A 21,729-nucleotide genomic window follows, 5' to 3' on the forward strand; every position below is an offset into this window, starting at 1 on the left:
CGTTTTGAATATACACGTCTGTATAAACCCGAAGTGGATTAAACCAGGAGGAATAGTTCGGTAGTCCAATAATACAATGAGTGAGTGAGTGAATGAATATTTTTTTAGCAATATTCCAGCAGTATCACGACACCAGAAATGACTTTACGCATTTTACCCATTGTATCCATGTGGGGAATCGAACCAATGTCTCCGGCGTGACGAGCGAGCACTTTAACCACTAGGCTACCCCACCGCCCCTGTTTATATACGAAATGTAATACACGCCCAAATAAACATGAAGCTATACACATTCATAAATGGCTAGACGATACATTTCGACAAACAAATTAGCAGTAACAGGGTTTCCATTGGCCTTTGGCGTTTCTCGTTTAACGCCGCCCCCTGGTGAGGCTGCTTGAGGCTGAGAGTTCTCAGACTGTTCTTTGTGTGACTAAGAGTGGAACGTGGCCTGTTCCCGTTTTATTGATACGTTATTATGCCTTTGTCAATAACACTTTTAATAAACACTGGCTACCCTTTCTATCAATGTTAACGTGTAATTTATAGCTGACCGTGGCGACTGAATGTGCTTGAGAAGGTCAATCAAATATATAATATATACAGTAGCTGTCAATTCTGAACATTGCCAGGGTTCGCATCAAACTGTATATATACAGAATGAGGGCACGTGCTTTATTTCAAGAGATCGGTCACGTGCAACATTTCAACAAGACTTATGCTTAGTCTCTTATTATATCTAATTTTGAAAGAAAAAAAATAATTTATTTAAATTGAGGAATTGGAAAAGATATTCAGAACCTGCTGGATTCAAGACTTAATGTATGGCTTTAGCGTTAACGAACGGGTTGAGTGGAAAGTAATGCGGTTGAGGGATTATGAAACACCCTATATTTCCACCGATAGAAACATTTTTAGTGAGCATGTGGGTATAGTTTTGCGCCGCTTCAACACTATTGCAGCGACATCACGGCGGGGGACACCGGGCGGGCTTCGAACCCAGATCTTCGGCGTGACTAGCAAGTGCTTTAATCACTGGGCTATCCCATAGCCCCGATATTTCTTTAAAATTCTAAAATAGAGAGTATGCTTGATAGGTAAGCCCAGTGTTTGATTTAAACAGACAGATCATGTTCTTGACTGTAACCGATGATGATATTTCCTTAAAGTCAAGAGATTTGATTTTGTGTTTGATTTCAACAAATTATGTGCTTAGTTTTAACAGATAAAGCGTGTACATGCTTTTAATTAACAGAGAATATGCTTGATTTCATTAGATCTAAATGATCGTTCCATTGCACTGACTCTACATACATAGGACATAACATAAAACAATAACTGATCAGTATCATGTTAAGCCAAGATCATTAACCAAGGTATCAAGCATGGCCACGCTCCACAAACGACAGTGTCGTTGAAAGGTGTGAAAACTCCCCGTAATGGCCCAAGCATGGATTACTATAGTCAAGATCACTACAGTCAAAATAACTGTATAAATAATACAGTCTAATACTGTGATATTCGACATGAAGGAGACATTTACAATAGGAGGGGCTGTAGTGAGCCTAATGGTTACAGTGTTTGAATACCCGGACTCGATTCCAAAAATGGGTACAATGTCATTTTTGGTATCCCGCGGGTCCGTTGTGATATTGCTGACATATTGCAAAAACCGGCTTAAAACCCAACTGACCCACTGCAGTTGGAAAGCATATTAGCTTCTTTGAGGGGCAATTTATAAACTGACGTGATGAAGAATGATGATCATTTTACCAAAGATATACAGTTTCTTTTTGCATCACAACGACGACGACAACGACAAAGACAACGACATCTATGTCCAAACGTCGCCTTTCGCAGAATAAAGACGTTGTATATCCGTAAAATTATCATCATTCAAGAAACTTCATGTGAATGGCCAAGACTCGATTGTTTACAAACAACATCGCGCGGCTGTAATACTGCTGAAACAAATATATATGATTATGATATAGTCAGAATTGTACAATCAACTTTCCTTTTTGCAGATATTTTCAAAAGGTTTTTGTAGCCTCTATATATTTTGGCAATGTGTTCTTTCTTTGGATTCATAGCTGTGTTAAAAATCATTCGGCTCGGGGATAACTATTACACGTCTAAATGTTCTGTCCCCAAATTTGAATGGACCACATCGAGTCATTTATGATAAAAATGCCCTTCCCAGCGTCTTCCTAGGACACATAAGTGTGCAAATGCATGTCTTTGAAAGGCTGTGAAAATAACATGAAAAATAATGCGTCGTTTTGTTCTCGAAGACAAGATAAATTACGTCAACAGTGTTCGTGTGTTATTTATTAATGAGCATCCCATCTCATCTTATAAATCACACATAACAAGGGTGTATTTTGCAGTCATTAGGGTGGCTATTTCAGTTATTATCTTTTAACCACCATTTTATAACATTATAAACATCGTATAAACAAAGGGTGTGTATTGCAGTCATTATCCTTGATGTAATGATGTAAATAATCCTAATGTGAGGTTGTTATCCTTGCACCAACTTCACATTAAGATTACGTCCATAACTTATAACAAAGGATGACTGACGCTGTCATAATCCCACCAACACCCTTTCAATAAGATTGTATATCACACGTAACAAGGGTTGTATATTGGAGTTATTATCCTGGTATCATCTCCTCACTGGGATTATACACATCACATTAAACAAAAGCAACGTATTTTTGTCTCACCATTCTCTAAATAGCTTTTCCGATCTTTTGCACCATCCTTATAATGAACTACTAAACATCACACTAGACGTCATATACAGTCAGATGTAACCCCACATGTTCTGTTAATGACTGTATTCACTACCATTATGGCATTATCAGAACATTCAATATATCGATGGGTTTTGGCGATAGCAGACAGCCTGCGGCCGTGCGTGATCTCAGACTGTTCTGTGATGGCATAGCCGGAGAAATGGCCATGTACATATTCCTGGAATTAAGGCTCAAAGATATTACTTTGGTAACATGTCACGCATAAGTGGCCTCAAGGGAGAAAGCGTCGTGGAGCTGTTAAGGAAGATGATCTAATTTTTCCTTTTTTTTCAGTGTTGTTCTTTCGTCTAGTAAAACAATGAATGCATTGGAATAGTATTATATCCACGCTGGACATAACTGACTTGGAGTAAATACGGTTTTACGACGATTTAAGGCTGACATCTCAGTATCACAGTAGCCGAGGCAAGATATGGAACTGCACGCTGTACCCACCTGAGCGATAGTACCACCGCCATATTACATATATCCTTGTGTTAGTGTCTCCCACTTCATCAAACTTGAGCTTATATTTCATTTACACCTATATCCATATTGCTTTGAAGAACATAGACTATATATATATACGTATATTCCTACCACGTACTTAACCTTAAACTATATACAGGCTTACATCCCTGTCGTATACTTGATTATAAACTTTATATAGACTCATATACCTACTTCATACTTAGCCATAAACGTTATATAGACTTAGTTATATGTCGTTGATCACAAACGTTATATAAACATATATCGTCTTAGTATTCTTAATCATAAACTTGATAATAACATGCATCCCTATCATATACTTCATCATAAACTTTATATCTCTATCGCTTACTTAACTATATACTTTATGTAGACTTCCACAAAGTGAAAAAGTGAAATACTATTAAGAAAAGCTGAAATATATATCAAAATCTTTTCATAAATATCCATGTGTTAAATCTGAAAGTTGATCCTTTCTCTGTTATCCTTTTCTTTTCCAATACAATTGTATTAATTAATTACAGTATTAATTAAGTAATGAGCAACTATTATACCTGGCATTTGAAAACATCGTTTCCAAACACTGATTCGACGCAAACCTTAATTTTTTCAAAACACAAATCATAGTTACTGATAGAACAGACTGTTAATACATTTATTGCACTAAACGTTTACAATGCTATCACTTGAAACAGTATGCTCGATGTGGCATGAGGAAATCAAATCATTTGCAAATACAGTTCAGTGCAGGGAAATGACTCGTTCCCAAATGCATTATGGCAGAAAGCTTGAAAAAGAAGGGGAAAGAGAACTGACAGATAAACTATAAGCTAAATGTCAGCTACTATTGAGCAGAATTATTGATCTTAATGTAACTATAAAATATATCTCGACAGAACACGATGATGTTTTATACTCCCATACCTAGATAACTCGGTTCAACGAATAGCGCATAATGCCAAACAATATTTGATGTTTTGCCAAACATAATTTGATGTTTTAATGCCAAACATAATTTGATGTTTTAAGGTCAAACATAATTTGATGTTTTAATGCCAAACAATATTTGATGTTTTGCCAAACATAATTTGATGTTTTAATGCCAAACATAATTTGATGTTTTAATGCCAAACATAATTTGACGTTTTAATGCCAAACAAAATTTGGTGTCAATATTCATGTGCAGAAAAACACCGTTGTATCGCAAATGAAGGGACGCCCCGAGTTATGCGTGGTTCGACCACGCAGCAACCAAGAATTTCACTTCGAAACAACCATACGTTTGACATAGACATCAATCAATGCCTTTGACAGACTTTATAAGGAGATGCATGTGTCCGAAACTCCGTTGAGATGACTATTTCGAATATGATGCATCATTAACAAAACAAACCCCAAATTCGACCATCTTTTTTGACCGGTAACCAACATGGATGCTTCTGTGTTCCTGTGGAGGAAAAATGGACATGCACTTGCAAGTGGTGATGACGGAAAGGCAGGTTGTGCTTGATGTTGTCACTGTTTAACACTAATTTAAAAACAGCTGTTCATTATAAAGCTGAAAACATCTTTGGTCTAATGTCTAATGTCGTTTCGGCTGAAATGCTGCAGTTGATATTTGAGACTTTAAATCCTCACTCACTCTTCTGCCGTGTCGTCTCGAAATTGGGATAACACTAAACATCGTCAACGATTTCATGAATTTTGAATTTGCAAGGGGAGTTTTTAGTCTGTTATGCAAATGCCTGTATGTGGGAATTGTTAATGAATAACCGAATGAGTAATTCAGTTTTGCCTAAGGTACCCCAGGGCAACAATATCGATTTCTTCAGTTCCATTGAACTAAGGTGTCGGTAGCGCTGATTGATTGCGCGATAGCGTGTTTGTGGAAATAAAGCTGAATTACATACTCAACAAGGACATATACCCTGCAGAAAATATTACCTTTTTGTGAATCGCCATGGCTACAAAGAGCCATTAGCATGAAGAACATGCTGGTTGTTTATGCTCCAACTGGCGCATAGACTCCCCAGGGAGCTGGGAATGTGTTTGAACATACAATATGGGCGCGGTAGGAATTGTGGCATGTGTTGTGAAAATAACTTTGGTGTGGAGTCTGTACGTTTTAACCGGCCTTACATCATCATCATCATCATCATCATCATCATCATCATCATCATCATCATGTTTGGGGCGGTGGAGTAGAGGTTAAAGCATTGGCTTGACCCGGTTTTTATTCCCCACATGGATGCAATGTGTGAAGCCCATTTCTGGTGTCTCCCGCCGTGATATTGGTAGAATAAGCGCGGAATTAAACCCTACTCACTCACTCACTCACTCACTTACAGATGGATGTCACGTAAGAGCCAAAGAACCCTTACTAACCGTGTCAGCATGCCCTAACGACATGAGTCATTGCTCATACCGTCAACCACTAGTTTGCTCAGATTCGATTACATGCACGCTGCTGTGGTTTCTACAGCTGGATAACTGTGGCTGTCAACATTGACTGACTCACTGATGTTTGCATCGTTAGGAGCTGGGGAAAGGCTAATTGGGTACTGAACTAATCTCTTATGTTCTGCGAGACGTTTGGTAGCGACCCCTGGAGCTAACTATTTTCTAGTCCGTCAGTGCCAGCGGTAACCCTGCTGCTTCGCAGTCTTCGACATCAGCAATGTCCCTAAGAGCGATCACGCTGGGAATTTGATGCAGTGATACCTCATTACACTCTTCTTGATGTTAAAAGTGGAGAAAGTTAAAAACAAAGTATAAACGGAATGTGTGTGGATGCACTTAATATAAACAACAAAATCCTTTTCATTTTCGTAGCAAATCGCAGAGTCAGGTGTACAATTTTGATTATACCGTGAGTATATGTTTGTTTGCCGTCGCATTCAGTGCTCACATCTGATGCATGAATATGAGAAAAACCGGGATACCTGCAAAACATAACTTCGCAAACGGTACTAGTGTATAAGATATAACATTTTACATGCAGTTATACATAAAATGTATGCATACATATCACCATGGTTCTTTTCGCTGTATTGGCTGTACAAAACGATAAAGAAACGAGACGTTGGAGACCCCGTCTGAAATTGTATTTGTCAACATAAACAAACCTGTTTTAAACAGCTTTTAAAACACAGGGAGCGGTTTTGCAACTGAACAGTCACAGAAATATTTCCGAGGGCTCAAAAACACACAAGTTTTAATCGCGTGATCCAGATTGTGGCATGGATTGGCGCCTTTTGTGGGACTACATTGTAGACAAGCGGTAATATCTCGTTTTCCAATCCACCGACTCAGCACTTCTGTGACAATGACTTCCACAATGTCGCTAACGAAGGTCGTGCTCGAGTTACAGACGTTGATAGTGCCTCGACGCTCGTGTTACAGCCTCTAATCCTGCCTCGTTTACGGGAAATATCATTCCGGAATCGACGGTCAATAACACATGAAGCAGACGACATTTGGCAGCCATATTAGATGTTGATGCAAACTTTCAATTTGTTGGTTTGTATAGGTTAGGTGTCCATGGGACCCTATAAAATGTTGTCAAAAGCTGTGAAGCCTATCAGGCTCTAGATTTCTGGCTCTTGTATTAGGTTATCTGCAATTTTGTTCGGGTTTAGTTCATGGTATAATAATAAGGAAACTGTGACAAAAATGAAAGCAATATGATTCGGCAAGGACAAGAGTGGCAAGAACAAATAACAACTATGATGCATACAAGAAAACAATCATCACGCTGGTTGTGTTATTACAATCACGCGCCGCTCTGGATAACTCGAAGTCGAGTGACGCGACCAGCCTAACTATATAGTGTTGGTAAGTGCCAAGGCCTACATTTTAGAAGGTCTCCTAGCGCTAAGATAGTCTTAATGTTAATGTATGGCACTTACGACTATCTTAGCGGTAAGAGAGTTTCGAAAATCAGGCCCAGTATACGTATAAATCGCAATTAGTTAACCTGATCTTTGTTTCGTCGCTTGAATCACTGTTTATCGAAGAGTTCGTCAAGCCGACAGACAATAGTATATCCTTGTGCTTCAGTTGATCCAATTGCTTCCTTCAGTGTGTAGGGCGGTGGGGTAGCCCAGTGGTTAAAGCGTTCGTTGTCAAGCCGAAGACCCGATTTGATTCTCAACATGAGTACAATTTGTGACGTCCATTTCTGGTGTCACCCGTCGTCATATTGCTGGGATATTGCTAAAAGCGGCATAAAACCATATTCACACACTCACACACTCCAACCGTGATTATATGCATAACCTTGGTAACGCCTGGCAAATGCGTCTTGTCCAGATCCGTCTTACAAGTGCAGATGGTATACAAGACCAAGGTTATGCATCGTATCCAGAAATCATTTCAAATCAATGACCAGCTAGCGTCCGGGCTGTGAATACAGAATGCTGACCAATCTCAAGATTTATTTTTGTTACTGTGTGTCCAGTTCATCGTCAGGATACAATAATAAAGGCTAACAAACAAACAGATCTAACGCATACAGGCCAATAACTGTAGAAAATTAGTCGTGTTTATCTGACATTTCCAACACTGACCATAGCAAGCTCACTACAAGTCAATTACCTAGCAAATGTCAAACGGCCATCTCATGGATATCAACCATTGCCACAGAACAAAGCAAAGTGAATCTATATTTGAATGTAAGGAACAACAAGTCAGGTTCTAGCCATTGTTTTATTGCAGGCACACTGCTGTCTTGCTTGCCAATTTGCTGATCGACATGGGGCTTGAATAGCCGTCTTGCTGAGGTAAGACCGTCTCAGGTCATCTGGTCATCTGGTTCGGACGCTTGACGCGGTGAAGGAAGGCTGCAACGGCTGGGGGAGGGGGACTGGAAGTGGGTGTGCGGAGGGGATTGTGGTGGAGTGAAAATGGATGAGGTTCGACAATGTTTGTATATGGTTAGGAAGGAAATGTGAGCGTCCTTTCAAGTGTCTGAAAACAATATTGTAAATAGTCTGTAAATAGTCAGGTCAGATGGCGATATATTGGGATACACAGACTTGTCAGCTGTCACCGCTCGATGCGTCGCTAAACAGCATTCATTCAGTTAATATGAGGGGTCCAATTATGGGAGCTATACGTAATACAGATGTCTAGATAACTGGAGTCGTCGTTCGTGATGACACAGGGCTACATTCGATGCCACTTTTGACTAAACGGTAAAAACACTTAACTGTGGACTAAACAGTATTGCCCACATAATGGGGTACCATGACTGTATTAGGGTACGATGACTACAATATGGTTCTATGATTGCATTAAGGTACTAGGACTGTATTAGAGGACCATGACTGCATTATGGTTCTATGACTGCATTAGGGTACCAGGACTGTATTAGGGTACCAGGACTGCATTAGGGCACTATGAGTGCATTATAGCACCATGACCACATTATGGTTCTATGACTGCATTAGGGTACCATGCATGTCTGCATTGATACACCATAACTGCATTCTTCAGAACCTGTTGGTAGTGACAAATGTCTTTGTGTCGTATTGATTAATGTGTACTGTGATTGACAAAATGCAATCAGCCCAGGTGCTTGTTTGTTCTATTTGCTGTAGCTTTCCAAGATGCCTTTGAGAAATAAGCATCCTGACAAGGTCAACGACTGATTGCATTTCTTTCTCTTGAATAATTCATATCGCCAGGGTTAAGACGGTCACGGTGGAACAGATCTGTGAGTGTGACTCTTCAAACATGCCATTCTTGCTCTAAAGGACCTATCAGATTTATACATTTGTTCATATTTTGTTTTACTACTATTTTAAAAGGGTTTTATGGTAGATATGTAGAATATGTTTCAAAATTTGGTGCAGCAAAATGCGATTTTGTTTTGCCTTTGCCATGTTGCACATGTCACCGTGCTTTAGGTGTCCTGACATTGCTTGTATTTGTAACGGGTACCAATACCAAGATACGCTCACATTAAGCAAACACCTTGTGCCATCACACTAGTCAGTCGTTTGGCTTTTGATACAGTTTAGGTCTTAGAATGGATAAGCTTTTGTTGTGATTGATTGGGTGTCTATATGCAAGTATGGGGATACGAAAATGAAAGATTGCAGTGGAATAGAACTCGAATGCCAATGATCCGCTACCTTACAACCTAAATGTACATACAAAGACAGACAGACTGTACATATCCACGGATAAGGGTTTGGTCGTCACGCCTGAGGTTTAGAAGCCCCTGAGGCCCCCATTCCTCAGTGTATTCTTCTTCATGACGGTGCTAGTCTAGACCATCGGCCCATGGTTACAATACGATAACCTGTTGTCAAGACGAGTTAGCATATATAACGATCATTAGATTATTTACGTTTAAGTTTGTTAATTTCAGTAGTTAGTAATGGTAACTTCTTGTCATCTATTTTAACGATTCGCGGTTAGTGAAAATTATTCTTGGAAACGTATGCTATCTACAAGGTATATGGCGTTGCCTTATGTCCTCATACGATTGACAGACCAGAAGAACATGAAACTTGTGCTCCACTTAGCCACGACCCGTGAAGGTCCGGGTTGGAATATTGGCCCTTGTAGCCTATGCTTGTCGAAAGAGGCGACTAACGGGATCGGGTGGTCAGGCTTGCTGACTTGGTTGACACATGTCATCGGTTCCCAATTGCGTAGATCGAGGCACATGTTGTTGATCACTGGATTGTCTGGTCCAGACTCGATTATTTACAGACCGTTGCCATATAGCTGGAGTACTGCTGAGTGCGGCGTAAAACTAAACTCACTCCAAATACCTAATATCCAACCTTACACGTGTTACATAACCTAGAATTGGACAACGTCCACTTTCAACGTGCAGCTGGGAAGAACATCTGAACTGAGCTAATGCATATTTAAACAGTTTTACATTGAGTCCTGTGTGGATACAACATGTGAAGCACATTTCTGTTATACCGCCATATAACTGGAATATTGCTGAGTGCGGCGTAAAACTCAACTCAACTCACTCACTCATTTCCGTTATTACTGCCGTGATATTTGTAACACAGATCTAATATGCAACTCGGCACTTTCGAACTCAATCACTTAACGCACTGATACAAATATCGACAAATCCTCCCGAGTGAAGGTTTCAGTAGGTCTGAAAAATATATTTGCCATACATTTTATTGAATTTTGTTCAAACAGTAACAATAGAGTTCTAAACCAAGAGTAATGACGACAAAATCAACAATTGATTTTCTTCGTACACAGCGGTTTGAAATAGCAGACTTATTCATCCCAGTTGAATTGTACCGGATGGCATTAGAACTCTTCCCATGGGGACCTTTTAAACCTCACGTTTCAATAAAATACGATCTTCAGTGTGCATGTATATTTAAGATGATGTTTGAAAATGACAGAGCAAAATATCCTCCATAGGAGTGAATGCAAACCTCTATATTTAACAATCGATATGAAATACAGTACGATATAATTATCAATAGATTTACTAACCCATCTAGTTGACATGGTACCAAGGAAATCAACACTTGGTGAATTCTACACTTTTCGTAAAACATTTGCCAGGCACAATTTAAAACATTAAACGCCTTATCCTTTTGATCCATGATTAAAAATACTTTGAAACCTGTTAATTGCGCACACGCCATCTTTAAGACACCTACTGTCAGTGATGTCTTCGTGAACACACATGTTTAGTAACCTACTGTCAGTGACTTCTTGAACACACAAATATAGTCAGTTACTGTCTGCGACGTATTCTTGAACACACAAATATAGTCACCTACACACAAGCATAGTCACCTACTGTCAGTGACTTCTTCAACACACAAGTATAGTCACCTTCACACAACTATAGTCACCTACACAAAGTATAGTCACCTACTGTCAGTGACGTCTTGAACACACAACTAGGCTACTGGGATGAATGAAATTCAACCCAACAAAAGTACCAGAATCTGTACGGGGAAAAAAGTGTAATCCCCAATAAAACGTATGCTGCCCTGCATACGTCAGTCAATCACTTTCTAAAATCATACTAAAGCTTGGAATATCGTAGTCCTTATCAATACGTGAGCAGCATATGGTGGCATATGACATATACGAAATGAATCATATGCTATGCATAAAGGGACCTTTAAAATACGTTTTCTTATAATATCAATACATTCATGATAAATCAATACTGAAATCGAAACTGATACACATTATTGATTCATAGCATCATAATGCGTACTCTTCATCACTGATTACAGGTAGGCGTGTATTGGGGTTCAGGCGACATCACTGATTACAGGTAGGCGTGTATTGGGGTTCAGGCGACAACACGACTCGGCAATACGGAGATCCGTCTCTTTTCTAAACCTACGCATGGGTTTATGTTAACTGAACGACATTGCTACATACGCTGGGATTGGAGATACCTGTAATTGATTTGTCCAACAGGTAAATCACATTAATCCTGCAATTCCATGTCATTCCATCACTTCTCATCTTTCTCTCACCCACATCTACTGCACAGAAAGAGATTTCTATCAATATCTCATGTTTCTATTCAAAGTAAAACAAGTGGTTCTCATGCGTTGAGAATGGTTCCAATTTGGTTTAACGGTATTGGAGGCACAAGGAATTATTCACAGAAATATGGAAGTATGGAATCTACAATTTTACTACCCTACGCAATACTAGTTTGCTAATGTTTAATAATTCTCTATAATGCTATTACATGCGGTGTTTCTTGTCAGGATACACTTCATAAACATAACACAATCTTTCTACATGCTAATATCATCATAACATATATTCATTGAATTATGGTTATGCTGTAATTTAGCTGTACGACAGCGTAAAATCGATTCCTAAAATGGTACCAGTCCGTGAATCTGTCGTAATAATCTGCATAGTTGTCGGAGCTGTGGTACTCCCTACGACTCCAAATGCTTTTACTTAAACATCGTTATGCCTATATACTACTCTACCCTATATTACTCTACCATAACACTGGCAAATGCATTAATCTGATTGGTTAAAGTATGTCATTTGTTTTGTCATCAGATCGGTTTTAATTATGTAGTCAAACCCTCGTCAGGGTCAAGGAAAAAGATCGACTTCTCCGAGTGTTTGGCAACACAGACATGATCAAGAGCCAGCACGATCAGACTCCCACAACATCGTTTTTCAACGACCGTGAGATGAGTTCGACACAACAGAATTCGTCTGAACCGAGTTCGAGACATCGGGGTGCGACTTTATCAGGACTTCTCACACTCATAAAGTGCTCGGCATATAGTAGGTATCTATTCTACATTAGGGCGGTATTAAATTAGGAAACGTTATATGTTTAACTGCACAGCTGCCTCATTTCATCATACTGTTTAGTCACCAACAGAAAAACGACGTATTTCCTTTTAGTTAACATGGAAGCGTTTGAGAGATAATATCACCCAGTGTCGCTTGAAGTCATATCCACGCAAGTTCATGAAGACAAATGTAGAGTTCAAAACAAGATTAATTTAGACTGTTAAAATTTGTTTGTTAATTTGTTTGTTTGACCATTAATATTGTCAGCGAGCATGACCACCCGAACCCGCTTGTCGCAACAAACATTGGTTGGTGAAGACCAATTCTAGCGCGAACTTGACACACAGACAGGTTTTATACAGTACATGAAGTTGAGGCCCCCCGAGCCAATGTCCAACTGAATTTGCTTACATACACCTATTAGTCACGTGACATGACGTTATGGTTTTACATGTGGCTTACAGATGGACATCAAATGTTTTCTTAAAACTGTCTCACAGCCCCTGAACTATAGTATCTCCCATACTGCCAAACCCTCTCTGCAAAGATAAGCCCTAATTAGAGCTAGTCTAGATTTGAATCTCTAGTCTCCCTGGGTCTGCTTTTCAATAAAAATGAGTTTGCTTGTTACTATCAACATTATAGAAGATTTTCAGAGACTAAGCATTGGTTTAATCGACTCAGTGTGGGATATGTGAAGACAAGGGTCATTTTACTGGCATTGGTACTTACTAAAATGGTTAAAATGATAAATAGTGCCAGTCTGATATTGATAACTTAGATTTATAGTACATGCATTGTTTTTGCTTTGTGGAAGGCACGGTTACCCGACGTCGGGCCATATACCCATGTTACTCGCTATACAATGAAATCCATTTTCAGAACTGCAGTTCTCCACCATTTGCGCTTCACTCTAACGTACAACTAATGTCCTGTTAATTATTTATCTGACTCCATTGTTAGTCTGACTCTGATAAAAAGAAATTACCAAAGCAACTTCAGATCCACGCATCAGGGATTGCCTGCCAGTCAAAGAGTTCCGTTCCTGGGAATCAATGCCTACATACCCGAAGACAATGTGATAAAAAATGGATTCGATTATAAAGGAAGTTAAAAAAAAGTTTGTCGTGCAGGTATATGACAATAAATGTTTTCTGTTATTAATTTCCTTTGTAGTGAGTTACAAAGACAAAATCTCTATCCGTGAAATACTTTGAGGAACTTCGGCCAATGAATACAATATTGCTGCCGTGAGTGATATTGAAGAAGTGATGGGATATATTGATCTAGTTCTCGTTTCATTATCTTACACATAGAACACACTCGCTATTCTTTTTAAAGGTATGTCGTACAAGATGGTTTTAGTTTAAGCAGGTATATTTTTAGAGGAATCTTCTTTGAACTATATATTTTCATCTGTGAATTAAACGCCCAACGTGGAAATGAAACCAAACAAGGAAATCCGTAAAAACGAGGAAGCTGAAGAAAAAACGTTTTCCTCTATGAATTATGAATTAATATATATGCATGCCTTCTGAAATTACTCTCCCGTTATTTATTCACCTCAGCCGTTGAGCTATTATGTATGCTGCTAAAAACAATTAAACGCCACTTGGTTGTGTATCATATTTTTATAGTTCATCCTTCATGACGTGACCCGATTCTTTCATATTTCCATGTTTAAACCGGTTATGTTAGATTAACCTTAGTAATACGATCGGGTGATCCTGACGTTTAAGTGAGCAGTATAATACACACATAAGATCATCATAAGATACCTGTACAAAAGACAGGTGAAAATGAACTGACAGGCGTAAATCTGGGACTCGTGAAGGTCCGGGGTAGAATGACCTTCAGCAACCAATGCTTGCCACAAAAGGCGACTATGTTTGTCGTAAGAGACGACTAACTGGATTGGATGGTCACGCTCGGTGAATTGGTTGACACGTGTCATCGGTTCCCAACTGTCCAGATCGATAATCATGCTGTTGATCACTGGATTGTCTGATCCAGAATCGATTATTCATAGCCATATAGCCGGAATGTTGCTGAGTGCTGCATAAAACTAAACCCACATGAATCTGGCTATAATAATCATATGATACAAAGCTATAAAACAGAAACTACACACACACAAACAAGCAAACACACACAGTTGTGTCGAAGTTGAATGTATCAGTGAAGTTGTTCAAGTTGAATATCATCACTAAGATATATCTAATTTTCTGAGGTTTCGCGCTAAAGTAAAATAATGAAACATGAATGGACCAAGCTTGGACAAATAGAAGTTCGACATATCCAACTTCGACACAGCGGAGACTGATTTATCGATTGATAAAGATTAGGAGCTTGCTTTGAAAACAAGGTGCATTGATCTAACGAGGTTCGGCTGCAGTTTGACAAGTGAAAGCAGCGCTATAACAAATTACTTTCACATATTGTACGTTCATTTTATCGATTGAATGTGAAAAATAGTACTGTCAAAGCTGTTCAGCTGTCGCGTTTCTGAATCAGGCTGTATCTGGGGATGATATTAAATATTTGCATAAGAGAACACATGCTACTAAATAAATGGTTGTTTTAAGAGTAATCGGAACGAGGTGTGTGGAACACAGTAACCAACTCACAGGACGTACAGTGGACTCCCTCTAAACCGACATAAATCTTAGCCGACATTCCTTGTAAACAGACATATTCATTTGGTCCCGAATTTGTCTCCATATAATATTATATAAGAAACTCTCTCTAATCCGACAGACCACTAAACCCACATTTTTCATCGGATCCGAGCGATGTCGAATGCTGATCTCAGTGATATAATATCTAGTTTACCGTAAGAAAATAGAAATCGGTTTGAATAAATAACGCTTAGATTCTAGTTCGGGGAATAGATGATGCTACTGTAAAAGGAAACCATTGATAGGTGTCTACGATAGACCATTGATAGGTGTCTACGATAGACCATTCATAGGTGTCTACGATAGACCATTGATAGGTGTCTACGATAGACCATTGATAGACCATTGATAGGTGTCTACGATAGACCATTGGTAGGTGTCTATGATAGACCATTGATAGGTGTCTACGATTGACAATTGATAGGTGTCTACGATAGACCATTGATAGGTGTCTACGATAGACCATTGATAGGTGTCTACGATAGACCATTGATAGGTGTCTACGATTGACAATTGATAGGTGTCTACGATAGACCATTGATAGGTGTCTTCGAGGTGTGGCAGCGTATCGAGGTTAGTCTCTGTAACTTTCTGTCTCTCTCGCTCAATCTCAATCTCTCTATCTCTCTCGCTCAGTCTTTCTCTCTCTCTCACACACACACACACACACACACACACACACACGCACCACACACATAGACACACGCTCAATATACACAAAACACATGAACACACACACACCACCGCGCACTGACACGTTTGACATCCTGACAAGTATCCCCTAAACAAACCGATCTCTCGTAATTACACAATATTAAGTTCACATTTTGCTCCTAAATCTGTAAACTGTCATGTCCAGCTACAATTAGTACGAGTGTCCTAACCGTCAGCTACGATAATTTGCTGCTACTTCAGCCACGGTAATCAATCATTTGGCGCAAACCTTCCGCAATAATAAATCAATACTAAATTTCACACGTACATGTGCACACAGCATTTACTTGAAACATACTGAACACTTCATGAATGCTTTAAACAACGACGACACAACAGCTGTTTTGTATCAGAGTCCACAGAGAAGTGTTAAAGATCTAGATCTACCCTCATAAACATACAAGTAATCTTGAGGAATCTATCGCAACAATCTGTTTCAGTGTTCTTTAGCAATAATATATCAGTGCATTTTATTTGGTACCTTTATCAGAAATCGATATGAATGATTTGTGTTTTTTAGATACTTTTATACGAGATCTGTTTCAAAGATCTCAAATTGTAATTGGTATCAGTTATGTAATATTGTATAATTTTGATGTAAAAATGATATATAATAGGTATCAGTACTGAGTCAGATATGAAACATTACTAATACTGGAAAAATATCCACATCAGTAATATATATCGGTAGTAAGCGTCAATCATCCAAACCAGTATATGAAATATATCATTAGTCTGTCAGAAGTCCATATCAGTTTTCTGCATCATTCATATGTCTGTTACCAATATCAGTAAATTATATTACAGGATATTAGGAACACACATACGCTGAAAGTGAGTCACTGAGTGAGTATGGTTTTACGCCGCTTTCAGCACTATTCCATCAATATCACAATGAAACCAGAATGGGCGTTACACATTATACCCATGTGGAGAGTCGAACCCGGGTCTTCGGCGTCACGAGCGGACGCTTTACGCACTGGGCTACATCACCACCCCTGTACCCTGAAAACTAGTAATTGCGGACGGAATTGTTCGCGGTGTTATCATATCCGATTTAAAGAAGGAATGAGTTTGCTGACCTTACATTAACAGTATCATTGGGTTCACCGTAAAGGTACGATAGTGTTGCCTTAGAATTGTTGCCACGTATGGAATCGAACATGAGCTTTCGGCATAGCTGGCAAACCCATGATCCATTTGAAAGCCTAACTGTCCTCAGTTGTGTGTAGAACGCCAGAATCCGATAGTATCCTTGTCACGTACTGACCTGAACGATTTTCTTATGGACAAATGGGTGGTGGATTAGCCCAGTGGTGAAAGTGTTCGCTCGTCGGGTTCAACCCCGCACATGGGTACATTTCAGGTGCTCCCATCCATATTATTGCAAGAATATTGCTAGAAGATTAGATAGATATTAAACCTTATACACTCAGTCTTCTTGACTGAATCCTTAGCTTAGTTAATATTCTAAAGAGGAATGGAAAGCAGCGCATAAGGCGAAAGTCCATGGTTACTTTTTGCGCAAACGTCTCACGACATAAAAGTGTTTGCTGGAGACTACATACCAATCAACTAATTGGAATAAAGGACTGAGACACACACGTTCATTAAACCAACTGGGTCCTTATGGAAAGAGCCCAGAAATCAAACACATAATCATCATGGGAGATAATCATAAGACATAAGTCAAGAAAATAAAGGCCACCAACCCGCCCGTGAAAACATGTAATAATCAGATATGTCTAAAAGACATCCGAAACCATGCTGACTGAAGAGAAGTGATCACGAGATATATGCTTCTAAAATAACAGAAACTACACAACTTGTTAAAAATGTAACTTAAAGCATTATACGTGTTTGATTTTGATAAATATAAGCACACATCAGCCATGTGTCTGGAACATGACAGCACAAAGATCTTGGCTAGGAAGTCAAGAAACTAAACTGACAGACCTGAATTCAGGTGCAATAATTATAGGAAACCCGGCCAAGAAACTGTGGAAACTAATCTGTTAGAGGTGAAGTTAGGTGGAATAATCATAAGACACCCAGCCAAGAAACTGTGGAAACTAATCTGTTAGAGGTGAAGTTAGGTGGCATAATCATAAGACACCCAGCCAAGAAACTGTGGAAACTAATCTGTTAGAGGTGAAGTTAGGTGGAATAATCATAAGACACCCAGCCATGAAACTGTGGAAACTAATCTGTTAGAGGTGAATTGAATTCAGGGGCAATGATCATAAGATACCTTGCCATGAAACGGATGAAAATGAACTGACAGATGTGAATCTGGTTACATTATTCATATTACACCAAGCTAAGAAACAGAAACTAACTTTATTTGCCTTCCATAGAAACGTGTCCGGCCTATACAGCTTGAGGCATCTTCAGACTGTCTCAGCCAATATTTCATCATTGCATCATGCGTGTATGACAACTGTCCTTATAATAACCATCGCCCACATGAGAACTTAGATTCCACTTCCTCCAGCCAGTCCATATCGGTGGACACTTTGATGATAATTGATAACAGACAACGTACTGTATGTGACGTCATACGTAATCCTTAAGTCGGAACGACACCGCCATGAGTATTATGTTCATAGAACAACACAACATGTGAGATACCACTACAATAGATTTAATACTGTGGATATTACTAGAGAGAAGCGTTCTAAACGTTCAAGCTGCTTGTACTGTAGTTCTGTAACAGGTCGACTGTTGTGGGAGGGAACCCCGGAGTAATGCGGGTGACAGATGTTTATTGCGTCGGTGATGTCCACGAGTATTGGTGAGAGAAAACCGTCGTAACCGAAATGAAACAGGGATTTGAACCGTGGGTTTATTCATTCAGATCATGTATAATTTATCCTCCAGAGTCACGGGAGGCAAGAGCTAACAGTGTATTTTGATAACATACATCCATCTCTTACTTATAGCCATAGCAGAAGAAAAAGAATTGGTTGTTTTTTCTAGGCGTAAGTCTTACACAGCCTGACAAATCCCTTTACATCTCAAACGATGGTACTGAAATCAACTCTCGGCATATCAACACGTATACATTTGCAAAGATGTATAAGAGAGCTTTTTTAACATCGAGGGCTGCTGTGGGATTATTGACTATCCATACTGTGTCATTTCGATGTATTGTGTAGAAGAGCTCACATCGACATAGCGACAATCGCGACGGATATGAATTTCATTGAATATGTAACCTAATATGAGCGATTTTGAATGGTGACTCACGGCAGTGTTGGCATCAGCGGCACATGCTTACAGAAACACAGCAACAGCCGTGACAGTGTGTCATCGTCAACAACCACTCGTTGTACAAACATAATTTGTAAACAAAAACAAAGGTACTCACCCATTCCAGGGATGAAGATATTCAGCACCAAACAGAAAACAGCAACTGGCTTCGACATGGCAGGAATTGAGTCTCTAAGACTGGTATCTCCTTCAGTTAATTTCTCCTTTGACCTGTGAAGCATAACGGACGGAGGGGGCCCCACAATATACCCCGGGAGTACAGGCCGTCCATAACCCCCTTGGTAAGCTTTCCTCTGCAGTCGTGGGGAGGGGGTGGGTGTTGATGATCCGCCACTGTAAACGACCTGCATGGCGTCCACAGGATGGGTATAGCTTGTAATTTATGGCTATTCAAGCGAGGAAGTAGCGCTTTACATAAAACGTCTTGATCCAGTCTCACACAAATACGACAGGGAATCCAGCTCCTTTTGTGTAGCGCTGCAGTATTGGTGGAGCGCCGGCCTTACCTTCCTCTCTGTCGCTTCATGCGTTCTATCGTTACTTAGGCGAGTTTTGTTTGGATGCCTCAAGCGATTGATCTGGCGGTAGCGGGTGCGAATCCTGGACAGGTAGATCTGGAACCCGATGGGGTGACGAGGAAATGGCGAGAGGGATCATTCACACTCAGCTGATGAGTGTAAACAGAAAGTAGGTTAGACTGTCTACGAGCTGTCCTCAGCTTCAACTGAGGGCTACAATATGTTGTCGCAGATGCTCCTTGATTTATGTTCGAGACGTTCACGCTGCAGATGTATCGAAGTGGTAATGTCCATTTGAATGACCATGCTGGTCAAATGTCCGTCCCGTACCCACATGGACGGTGTGACAGGCTGATTGAGTTAGGAATCCGACATCGATTTGTATTCCCGTTGTGGCTGCTGAACTGAGGCGCTTGGAAACAGCTGGTGGAGAGACGGCTTTGTCAATTAATAACTCAACGGTTGTTTCACGGACAGCTTCTCGCCACCCACGGCTGACCAAAATGAAACTACGAAGAGGACTGTCTTTCGCAAGAGTTCTCCGTTACATCCATACACCTTCGCAGGTAGAGAACACAGTATAATGAACACGAGTGTACCTTGTTCGTGTGTATGTGGGTTTAGGCCCAGAAATAGTCTCCGTCGCCCAACGTCTTGTCTCTGTTACAAGGACTTCTTCCAAAGATAACTGAGGTGGTGGTTGGGGGTTGATTGGGTTTGGAGGAGTAGGTTTATGTCATGTCCCCAGTTTAATTATAATGTGTTTATATTTGATATACAATTACGTAAGCTTATAAGGATTTTGAAGAGGTCATTTAATTTTAGTTTTCATAACCGCAGTTCGTAGTGCACATTTAGATTTAAATACACGGCAAGTCATCGGAACAAAAAACATTTCATTAAAGATATAATCAAAGAAGATTATGATACGTTTCCGTGAGATCAATTATCCCATTGGTCCTGAGTAGGTACCATAACGTGAAGGTGAGAGCCCTGTTTCGTTGGACATGTGTATGGTTTCGGGGTGTAGGACTTAACTTGGATGAGGAACAGAAGGGAGATTGATTGCTGGACTTTATATGTTTAGAAATGAGGTTGAAAATGTTACAGTGGGGTTTCACGTTTTGTTTTAAAGGATGGGTGTGAGATTTAGTCATATGAGGGAGTTGGACTTGACTGTGGGGATGTGAGTGTGAGGAAATGTTACGGCCTGGGGCTAAGGTTGTAGGATTTTGAGGTAGGTGGATGTTCGATAAGGGTGAAGGATGAAACGAAGGATGATTTAAGGGACGTATGGGGACGTATTGGATTGAGAGACTTGGTCCCGAGTTCTCGAAGTCTTAAGTCTTATTTTTTTACTTAATTTTGAGTTTTTAACTCAAATTTTAGAAAACGCAGGAATGACCTGAAATCAATATTAAACCCAAACACAGTAGACAATATGAGTTTGGTGGATAAATTAATTAAGTATGTATGTTTTTATTATTTTGAAAGTTAAGTATAACTGAGTTAAAAGTCAGCTGTTTCATTTTGTCAAACTCAGTTTGAAATTTGAGTAAAAACTTAAGTTTGTTTCAAGAAATCGCTGAGCCTGGTTTACGTGGTTGGTGCAAACATCCCCAAATGGGTATCGTATTAACATGATTGGGTTCAAGAAAGGATTAGTACATTCATGGCGCCGTTAAGCAGCATTGTGTCACACAGTGACGTCATGCAGACAATCATCTCTCCCTCATTGCTTAAGCCAACCTATCCAGGGATATCCAGAATCAACCGTATCAACCCAATAGTACCCGTGTCAAAAGAGCGTATGCACGTATGGCAATTAATTAGACAATACTCGAAAGAACTGGAACGGGAATGTGTTTGGTCTCCAGGTCTAAACTGCTTCCAGACGCGTCTGCCATAAAAGAGACGTAAACATCCTTGCGTATCCCCCCTCCCCCGCCACCTGCG

General features: G+C 39.7%; 1 protein-coding gene across 1 annotated transcript in view; it reads right to left on the reverse strand.

Moving 5' to 3' along the window:
• LOC137295432 (uncharacterized) overlaps nucleotides 1-20,459 on the reverse strand; it is a 52,069-nt gene extending 31,610 nt beyond the window's left edge. The window contains exon 1 of the mRNA XM_067826799.1: nucleotides 19,353-20,459. Within this exon, the coding sequence (XP_067682900.1) occupies nucleotides 19,353-19,605 (253 nt within the window). The 5' untranslated portion in view covers nucleotides 19,606-20,459. The remainder of the gene's footprint in view (nucleotides 1-19,352) is intronic.
• Nucleotides 20,460-21,729: the final 1,270 nt, after the last annotated feature.

Source organism: Haliotis asinina, chromosome 8 (genome assembly GCF_037392515.1).
Source record: "Haliotis asinina isolate JCU_RB_2024 chromosome 8, JCU_Hal_asi_v2, whole genome shotgun sequence".
Taxonomy (NCBI): domain Eukaryota; kingdom Metazoa; phylum Mollusca; class Gastropoda; order Lepetellida; family Haliotidae; genus Haliotis; species Haliotis asinina.